Source organism: Lupinus angustifolius, chromosome LG18 (assembly GCF_001865875.1).
Source record: "Lupinus angustifolius cultivar Tanjil chromosome LG18, LupAngTanjil_v1.0, whole genome shotgun sequence".
NCBI lineage: Eukaryota > Viridiplantae > Streptophyta > Magnoliopsida > Fabales > Fabaceae > Lupinus > Lupinus angustifolius.
The window spans coordinates 10,008,722-10,019,209 of record NC_032026.1 but is presented as its reverse complement, the minus strand read 5'-3'; the positions used below and the strand labels follow the sequence as shown (position 1 = coordinate 10,019,209).

Sequence of the window (10,488 nt, the reverse complement as noted above, 5' to 3'; positions counted from 1 at the left end):
ATGAAAATGTACGGCAAAATTCAGTAACTTCACAGGTTATTAAGAATTGAATCCATGGATGTATAAAGGGAAAGAATGATGAAGTTTCGATCCCGACTATATTATTTTTTTTATTGTTAAAAATCGTTTAGTCAAGTTATTATTATTTAAAACCAATGCAAATTTATCAACTAAAATTTGTATATAAGTGCTCAATTGATTCTTGTAGGAATTAGTATAAATCCACTCCGCTCCCTGAGGACGATAATCTGGTACCTTACCAGACTTTATTACTTGTGCGATACGGTACACTTGTCGTTACAAAAATCACTAACAATATGACAGAGTTCTTAAATTGTAATAGGGGTTCTTAGCCAATTCAATTTTTGGGATACTAGTGGGTGCTAATTATAGAAGAAAGGAGATGTGAAAAAATATGCTTTCTAATATGTCTAAGAGGTTGGCTTAGTGGGAGAGTCGTTTTTTTTATCTTTTGGAGGGTGTGTGGTACTTATTAATGTTGTTTTAAATGCTCTCCTGGTTTATCTTCTATCTTTCTACAATGCTCATAGGTGTGTGATCAAGGCTATGACTAAAATTCAGAGAGATTTCTTGTGGGGTGGTGTTGGTGCTCATAGGAAATTCTCTTGGGTCAAGTGGGATACAATGTGTATGGATCCTGTTAGGGGTGGTCTAGGTGTCAAACATCTTGTATCTTTTAACTTGGCCCTTCTTGGTAAATGGAGGTGGATGTTGTCAACTGAAATAGCGGCTCTTTGGTCTAGAGTGTTAATATCCAAGTATGGAGTTCAGTTTGATTTTATTGGGAATGATGTAGGTACTAGGGGTCCCAATAGTCTCTTTGGTGGAGGGATTTGAAACAAGTGTTAGGAGGGTCGGATTTTGTTTTAGGGAGGCTTAATGATGGCTTTAAAAAAGTGTTGGGGGATGGTAATCACACTATATTTTGGGAGGATTTTTGGATGGGGGGAGATCCTTCAATGATTCTTTTGAGTGACTTTATAATATGAGTTTGGCTAAAGAGGCTAATGTTGGATATTTATGTTTTTGGAGAGATGAGTTGTAGAACTGAGAGCTACCTTGGAGGAAAGTCTCGTTTGAGTGGAAAAAGCTTTGGATTGAGAATATTATGAAGGTTTTGAGTATAATTAGACTTGAGGAGGATGTTGAAGACAAGTGGATATGGATTCATGAGGCTTCTAATTGTTATTTGGCCAAGTCAGCTTACAAAGTGATTTGGCATAAGGATGAGTCTAGATCAGATGATTGTCACTTGTGTAATGGGGTTTGCAAACCTTTGGCATCTTTGAAGATTTGCATGATTGCTAGGAGGAATATGTTGGATAGGATTCTGTGTAAGTGGAACTTAGCCAAGAAGGATGACAATTTTATTGTGAACGAGTTTATGTGTGTGCGGGTCAAAAAAATTTGCTAGAAGTTATGGACCATATGTTGTTCTCTTGTCAATTCTCTTACCATATTTGGTAGCTTCTTTATGGTTCGTTGGGGCTTGCTATGGTGTTACCTCCTTCTAGAAAGGCCCATTTTATGCAACATTTTCTTTCGGTTAAGGGTTGTCTAACAAAAGAATTTTGCTCTGTTTTTTGGATGGTTGGAATTTGGTCTCTTTGGAATTATCGTAATAATGTCATCTTTAACAAGAACAAAATGTGTATGGAGGAGGTAGTTGATGAGATAAAATTCAAGTCTTGGTTATGGATCAAAAGTAGACTGAAAGATGCAAAATGTCTTGGTTTGAATGGTGCTCTAATTCGATCTTATGCTTGGACTATTAGTGTTAGAAGTATTGCCTTGTTGAATGGGGTTAACTTTTTCCTTTGGTTTTCTGGGGATTGTTTTCTCATACTAATATTCTTGTATAGTTGTTCTATGTGTAATTTGTTACTATTTTAATAAAATTTTCACTTCTAAAAAATATAAATCATTAGTATCAATTAATTAAAGTTATATATTAGTACAAATAAATAATAAATTTAAATTATTAACATGTATATTAATCATAAATTAAAATCATTAATATATTAATCATTACCAATTTATATTATATTAGTAAATAGATTTATAGAGAATGTGAAATATGATAAATCATACATTATTGATTTATAAATCATATAAACCACAATGATTTAAATTTAATGATTTGTATTAACCTATTACTTTAATTAATACTAAATTAATAGCAATTACTCCAATTATCTTAGTAGCTAAAAGTATTCTAGTTGTAATAAAAAAAGAAGTGACATTTTTGTTTGAGGAGTCATTTTGTCACAAGTTTGTACTCCTCTGAAGTGTCCCTTTTTAAATCCAAAGGTTGATCATTACTTTTCTGAATGTCTTTTCAGTGACACTCCAGTTTGAGAAAATTTGGATGGATACCTATACTTGTAAACCAAACCAATTAAATCTTGATATCATATAAAATATTATTTTTTGTTAAAATTTAGATATAAATTATAGCATCAAAAAACATAAATATACTCGTTTATAACTATGATGTGTTGGATAAGTTTTTATCCTCCATTATTACTCAAGCTTTAATTGGTGTGGTCTCTATTATTAGTTAAAAACACCAGAGTGGGTATACTTGACTATGAGTTTCATCAGCATATTTAATAGTGACAGCTTATGACATTACTACTACATTCACTACTTTGGTAGGTGTCCTTTCAACAAATCTGGTGTCCAAAATCATATTTGGCATTAAAAAATACAATATATCAATTAAAAAATTTAAATATTTATTATTATTTATGTTTTTATTTCATTATTATTTGGCATAACAAAATTTAAAACTAACATATCTATGTTTGGTACACTTGACTTAGTGATGATGTCATTCTCTGTAGCCAAAAAGCCTATTCTCTCTATTTCACAATCACATATTTTTAGAATTTCAAAGTATGGAAGTTGGTATGAGTTTGACACATGTGTTGCGAAGCATTTATAAGATATTAATTTTATAGTAAACAATCTTAATTCTACTAAATACATTCAGTAACTGATAAAATACTAACAATTCAACCCAAAAATGAATGGCATAACAAAATCTTCTACATCCCTTCAAGAAAACAAAATCTACATTTGATTTTTGGGCATCAATTTGACATAACATTCCTATAAGGGGAAAGCCATAATCAAAATCTTTACCATGATGCCCTTACTGCTGCTAAGTTAGCAAATCATTTTTTTTACTAACATATCACAATTCTGCTTACATTAAAGATTAGAAAAACAGATCCAAAATTTCTGTCTTTTATTTATAAATACAATACAGAGAACCTAGCAATGAAAAGGAAAAAAATGTACTAAATTGGCAGTAATAAACATATACAGAGTAATTTAGGAATGAAAACAAGTGGCATGATTGCATGAGCTTTAATCATCTGAGGTAAGGGTGAAACTTGGCTTCAACTCATTCCAATTTTAGTGAAAAAGTCACCTCACATGATAATGTTTGGATAGTGAAAATCTAACCCAACAAGTTAAGTAATCCAAACTTGTGTTAAGTAATCCAACAAGTTAATCAGATTCTGAGGAATCAGATTGTTGCTTACCAATAATCATAGGGAAAATTGTTGGCAGTATAGAATTTGCATGCATTACAGATTGTCTTGAACCAACTAAAGTCCTCTCATTTACTTTCCCAACTTCTTTGCATACACCGTCCAATATTGAAAGGAAATCTCTCACAACCATAAAGATTCTAAAAGGATGAGCTTCTTCCTTTGAAGAATTTCCATGAAAATATTCAGTTACCTCCTTTACTGAAGATATAGCATTTTTCTCTTGGACTTGGATTCTTAAAATCTCCTCCTCTCCTCTCTTTAAGAAGCCTTTCATTGCGTCGAAAAACTTTCGGCTAGTTTCTTTTGTAGGTGACTCTTCGTTCAATTTTACAACTTGCACTACTTTTTCAATCCCTCTGGCAAGCTTAGCAACATCACTACTAAGCATATCTGAATCCATAGCAGCTGCTTTTTTAACATTAGTGAGTTCTCCACTCAAGCCTGAGACAACTTGCAGCCCAAGTTTCCTAAAGTCAACTTCATCTTGAAGAGTATATTGCTCAATATTGTCGGAAGCTTTGTGGTAAATTGAACCTGAAATATTAGAGCCCTCGGTTCTTACAATTTCCTGTACAACAAAATGCAAGAGAGTAGTCTTTCCGTCAGTTCCTTTGATATCGACCAACTTCAAAAGTGTGTCGAGTTTGAATGCATGTGCATCACCACGGTTGGTTCCAACATTCATACGGTTTCCAGTTCTGAGCACTGCTTCAAGTAGCTTCAAAAACATTTTGCTATTCCTTAATTCCCCGCAAGCCACCTGTGGAAAATGATGAAATATGTGAACTGCAGGTACATTAGTCCAAATTGAAATTACAAGACGTAGAATTTGTTAATTGCACACGTTCATGAAATATCAGTTATGCTATGCTTAATTTCATCAATTAGATAAGCTCATTCTATGCTATGCTTAACAAGTTTCTCTTATAGTTTAAAAACAAGGATAATTATGTTTTAATCCACATTATGAACTAGTTTTGAGGACTAAGCAAAGTTATTTTCACAATTTCAGCGTCTTACAAGTAAAACCATGTTTAACTGAGGTAAGGTGAATTCGTGATTTGAAGAGAAAGACAACTTCTTACTATTTATCTGAATGCAAGGAAGAGACACTAGAAATAGTGGATGCACATTAAACTATGAATACATATCCAAAAACATTAAGTAAACAAAATTATTGAAATCAATAGAAAAAGAGATGAGAGAAGAATACATGCCTCCAAAGTTTCAAAGGACTTTTTAAGATATTCTAGTTCTGAATCAAAATTAGCAATATAGAGCATAGCATCCACTCTCTTAAATGCAAAAGGTATATCAAGCATGACTTTAAGAAATTTCTCAGCTGGGCCAAGCTTGTAGGGTGAATCATCTTGAAACTCCTTCAGCTTAGATTCTTCATCTTTGGTGGGAGTCATCTTCAATAAACATTCGAGAAGTTCTGTTCCCAGTGTATCATAATGGCCTATTAACAGAAACAAAAAGTTTTAGTATTTCAGCGAAAAATAAAGGCACTCACAAGGTGAGAAATAAGATACTCAGAGTTGGTCAACAAGGATTAACAGAACATAACTTCATTTATAAGTGGATAAGATGCTATGATATAAGCAATGCATAGAGAGAAAGAGTATAATGTTGTGCCATGAAAAAATGACCATGAGAACAAGTAGGATAGTGATTCATCAACCATAATCACCTTCCCTCAGGGCTTCACAAACTTCATCAATTGTTACATTCAATGCCCTGAGTAAAATTGCAATGTTCTGAGACTTCTTTGGATCAAGCACACGATTTTCCGGCGGCAATGGTGAAAAATGAACGGTTTGACGCCGAGCATTATCTCTAACAGCAAGACTGGGATTTTCCTTGGAATTATTTACCATAAACAAAGTCTCAATCATGTCCTCGTTCAATCTGAAAATTCAGCTCCATTAAATCATTCAAACTTCAAATAAAACACATAACAAAACAACAAAAACAATAATCTTAAAAAACAAAAGAGAAAACTCAAACAACATGTGATATAGAATAGAAACTAGGTATGATGTTGACAAACTTAACTTGGAGAAATCTAAATTCGAAACACAACATAATATTATTATTAGCATAAATCTTACTGAAAAGAACTCGGTCTTAACCGATCCCAAACTGTGACCCTGTCTGAACTGGCCTTAACTTTATCCCAATGTAAAGCTTTCAACCTTGGCTTTAGAGTTTCAATATTCACATTCTTATTATCAGTATCACCAATACCAACATGTTGCGACTGCTGAGCCATGACCGGAGTCTCCAACAACCGTGGCAGCGGCGGCGGCGGCGGTGGTGTTGGACAAATTCTCACCGGAGAACTCTTTCCCTGTGCTGAAAAATCCAAACTTGGACTCAAATCTTCTCTGGGTTTCGGCGAAGAAGATAGCGAAGAGAAAGAAGGGGACTGAGATGATGAAACTGGGTTTGGGTTGTGACAAGGCAATGGGTTAATTCTTGTAGGTGAAGGTGAACAAGACATGGAACTTGGATTTGAATTGGTGAGAGAATTAGAACGAGGGTAAGATGGGGTTCTAGAAGTGAAGCTTTTGCTACCAAATTGAAAATCTTTGAAGGATAAAGAACTTGTTTCACCATGAACAATAGGTGAAGGAGGACTCTGTAGTTGTTTTCTTCCAGAAGACCCTCTTGGAGAAAAGAACTCTTCCTCTTCCTCATTATCCTCTTCTTCTACTTCACTATGCCACGGCCTAAAACTATGGCGAGGCAACGGAGGAAGCGGTTGAAGCTCCGGCGAGTCTTCCAATTTCCGGTAACCTCTACTTCCATTGCTGCTAGAACTTGAACCTGCAGCAGAATCAGTTAAAATATCCAAGCAAGCCTTTTGATCGAGGTCATCGGAAGTTATGGTGTTCGGCGGGAATAACCGCCGGCTATCTGATCTAAAATCCTTGTCTTTAGGGGTAAAAGTTGAGTGTCTGAGACGACGGCGGTGGATGACAAAGGCGGCGACAGCGGCGAGGATAGCTAAGGAGAGTAGAGAGAGGGATACAGAAAGGACAACGGTGGCAACATGGCGGTTGTTGGTGGCGGAGTTAGGGTGAGGGAAGAGAAGAGAAATGTTAGCTGGGAATGTAGAAGGAATGGTTGGTGGAGAAGGAAAGAGTGGTGGAGTGTGATAATATGGAAAGAAAGGTCTTTGAGCTGAAGAAGTAGATGATGATGATGATGATGAAGAAGAGAATGGAAGCTTAGGTTGTTGGTGTTGGTGTGTGGGTTGTTGTTGAGGAGAGGAAGATGGTGGTTGTGGCGGTGGTATAAAGAGTGGGTGGTGGAGGATACGGCGGTGGAGAGTGGTGGAGGAAGAAAGTGAAATAAAGAAGAGAATAAAAGTAACACTTAAAAAAGACATGGTAGTAGTAATGTGAGTTGATAAGTGAAGTGAAAGAAGAAAATGGAGTTAAGTTTCAGTAGTTGAAGCATTACAACACTGACACTCTTATTTGTTTTTACTTGTAGCGGTTAAAAAAGTTCTGAAACTTTGTCTATGCAATGCACATAGTTATATGTTACTGAAGAGTGGTAGAAAATAAGGGATATGGTAAAATATGGGTGAGTTTCTGTGATGGTGAAGAACACGACGAGGTGTTGTTTGTATTTGGAAAGTAGCTAGGGTTTTGTTTGGTTTTGTATTTTTGGTAGGAAGAAAAAGAAACGTGGAGTAATGAAGCTTTTTTGTTTGTTTGAAGTGCAAATTGTGCAATGAAGTGTTGTGTTTAGAGAGATAAATGGTTAATGGTTTATGCAGTTTTTTCTATCATTACCCTCTTTGGGGAAGAAGAGAAGAAAATGGAGAGCTAAAGAGAGAGTATGAATTTTATCAATTATATGGATTTATTGTCCACCAGATGATAATGCAGGATAACTGGAAAGTAAATTTTCATCTCACAATTTTAATTCCACATTTACATTTTAGACTTGTATTTTGAGATATGTGTACAAATAAATGTTGAAGATAAGATATGAAGATAATTTTATTTGTCTTAAAAGAATACAAAATATTAAATTTGGATGGTTGAAACTTTGAAACTATACAATGTTATTAATATTATACCGGTTATCAAACCAGTAAAGGTACTAATATAATGATATATCAGTTCAACTAATGATTCAATAGTTCAACTACAGTAAAGTTATATATATATAATATTACCATTAATCTTGAAAATCAATAAAAGACCAATATTTTTTATTTTCATCAAAAAATTAATTTTAATTAGTTTAATTGAAAACAGCGGGTATAAATAGTTTCGACCAATTTTGATCAATATAATTATAAAACCGATATAATTATTGTATTATACCGGTGTTGAGATTGGTTTACGGTTGAACCGGCTGACACAAACTAATTTTATAGAACGGTGCTAAATTTTCAAGTTTCTATAAAAGAGATGTACAAAAGTGCTAATAGAAAATAACATATTTAATAACAGTAGACATTTATTGTCCCACAATTTGTACTATTATACGTGTTATCACTTGTAGCGGTTAAAAAAGTTCTGAAACTTTGTCTATGCAATGCACATAGTTATATGTTACTGAAGAGTGGTAGAAAATAAGGGATATGGTAAAATATGGGTGAGTTTCTGTGATGGTGAAGAACACGACGAGGTGTTGTTTGTATTTGGAAAGTAGCTAGGGTTTTGTTTGGTTTTGTATTTTTGGTAGGAAGAAAAAGAAACGTGGAGTAATGAAGCTTTTTTGTTTGTTTGAAGTGCAAATTGTGCAATGAAGTGTTGTGTTTAGAGAGATAAATGGTTAATGGTTTATGCAGTTTTTTCTATCATTACCCTCTTTGGGGAAGAAGAGAAGAAAATGGAGAGCTAAAGAGAGAGTATGAATTTTATCAATTATATGGATTTATTGTCCACCAGATGATAATGCAGGATAACTGGAAAGTAAATTTTCATCTCACAATTTTAATTCCACATTTACATTTTAGACTTGTATTTTGAGATATGTGTACAAATAAATGTTGAAGATAAGATATGAAGATAATTTTATTTGTCTTAAAAGAATACAAAATATTAAATTTGGATGGTTGAAACTTTGAAACTATACAATGTTATTAATATTATACCGGTTATCAAACCAGTAAAGGTACTAATATAATGATATATCAGTTCAACTAATGATTCAATAGTTCAACTACAGTAAAGTTATATATATATAATATTACCATTAATCTTGAAAATCAATAAAAGACCAATATTTTTTATTTTCATCAAAAAATTAATTTTAATTAGTTTAATTGAAAACAGCGGGTATAAATAGTTTCGACCAATTTTGATCAATATAATTATAAAACCGATATAATTATTGTATTATACCGGTGTTGAGATTGGTTTACGGTTGAACCGGCTGACACAAACTAATTTTATAGAACGGTGCTAAATTTTCAAGTTTCTATAAAAGAGATGTACAAAAGTGCTAATAGAAAATAACATATTTAATAACAGTAGACATTTATTGTCCCACAATTTGTACTATTATACGTGTTATCAGTTTATGATTGATTGAAAAAATATTTTTAAATTAAAAAATTAATAATTAATTATTTTTTGACCAATCAAATTTGATGATACATATTGTGATACAATTTATAGAAAATCAGATGTGTATCATTTACTAACGGTGTAAATTATCATTTATTCTCTTATATAAAGGTAATATACATGCACATTAAATAATATATAAATAGAATAAAAATTCTTACATTTTCTAATACATAAATTTTATACTCATTATTTGTCAAATATAAAGGAATGAAGTAAATCTTAAAAATTAAGCACGTGCTTATATATCAATATTATTTTTCTAAAAAAAAAATTCTCATTTTTTTAAATATTCTCTTTCATTCCAAATAAGGAAATGCATTCTCTTAAAATATTTATTAACATTTTATTTTATTATATATTGCAAAATATATTATTAGAACGAGTTTTTGTGTACAAATTAGAATGAGTTTTAAGTAAATAGTTTAAAAGATCTATTCAGAAAAACTGGTAGGATCTAGTTGGAAAAGATTAACTATAGAAAGCAAATTTAGTAATTTTATCAAATGCTCTGAGTTATCCATCACTTAACACAGGGCGATTTAATGAGTTCTCCCTCCCTTAATAATAAATGGCAATGTGTTTTCCCGAGTTATCATTAGTTTCCAATGATTTGAAAATGATTAGTTTCTAATTATCTCTTGAAAACATACTAAAAAGAATTAAAATATAAATAACCTCTAGATTCAAAATAGGTGGTTATATATACATTAATGCATGAATTATATGAACATTCACTTTTAAAAAAATAGAAAGTAAACTAGAATATGATGCTTTATAATTTATACTCTAAAATAGTTATTCATACTTTTTGACGACCAATTAATTTTTTATTTTTTTATTTAATAAGTTATGATGGGTTAAATAAAAATCCAAATAAGCATTTGAATGACTGTTAAAATATAATAATTAAATAAATGATATAAAAATATATTTTCTCATAAAATATAGTTGGAGTGGGTAAAAGTAAAAAAGGGAAAAGTAATTCACAGACAAACCCATGTTTCCCTATAATATGCCTTTCTCTCATACAATCAAATCTATCAGAAAAGTTGTGATCTTTTGCTTGTCCTTATACTAGTGACGCTGACATGTGACAAAAAATTTCAAACCTATTTTCATTGCTTGTCTTATATATTTATTTTAATAATTTGTATTGAATAAAGATTGACAAGTTAATTAGTTGTTCTGGTTTTATCTTACATTCATGAACGAAATTAGTAATAGAAAATTTATATTGCAAAATTAAGTTGATTAATTTTCTAAATTAATTTAATTAGTATAGTTAAAAGTTAAAACAT

General features: G+C 32.0%; 1 protein-coding gene across 1 annotated transcript; it reads right to left on the bottom strand.

Moving 5' to 3' along the window:
* Positions 3,255-7,350, bottom strand: LOC109333326 (formin-like protein 2). Its single transcript, XM_019568762.1, has 4 exons — positions 5,702-7,350; positions 5,281-5,498; positions 4,805-5,049; positions 3,255-4,347 (listed from the first exon to the last, which is right to left on the bottom strand). Exons 1-4 carry the CDS (start codon positions 6,982-6,984, stop codon positions 3,541-3,543), a joined length of 2,553 nt encoding a protein of 850 aa, XP_019424307.1. The 5' UTR covers positions 6,985-7,350; the 3' UTR covers positions 3,255-3,540.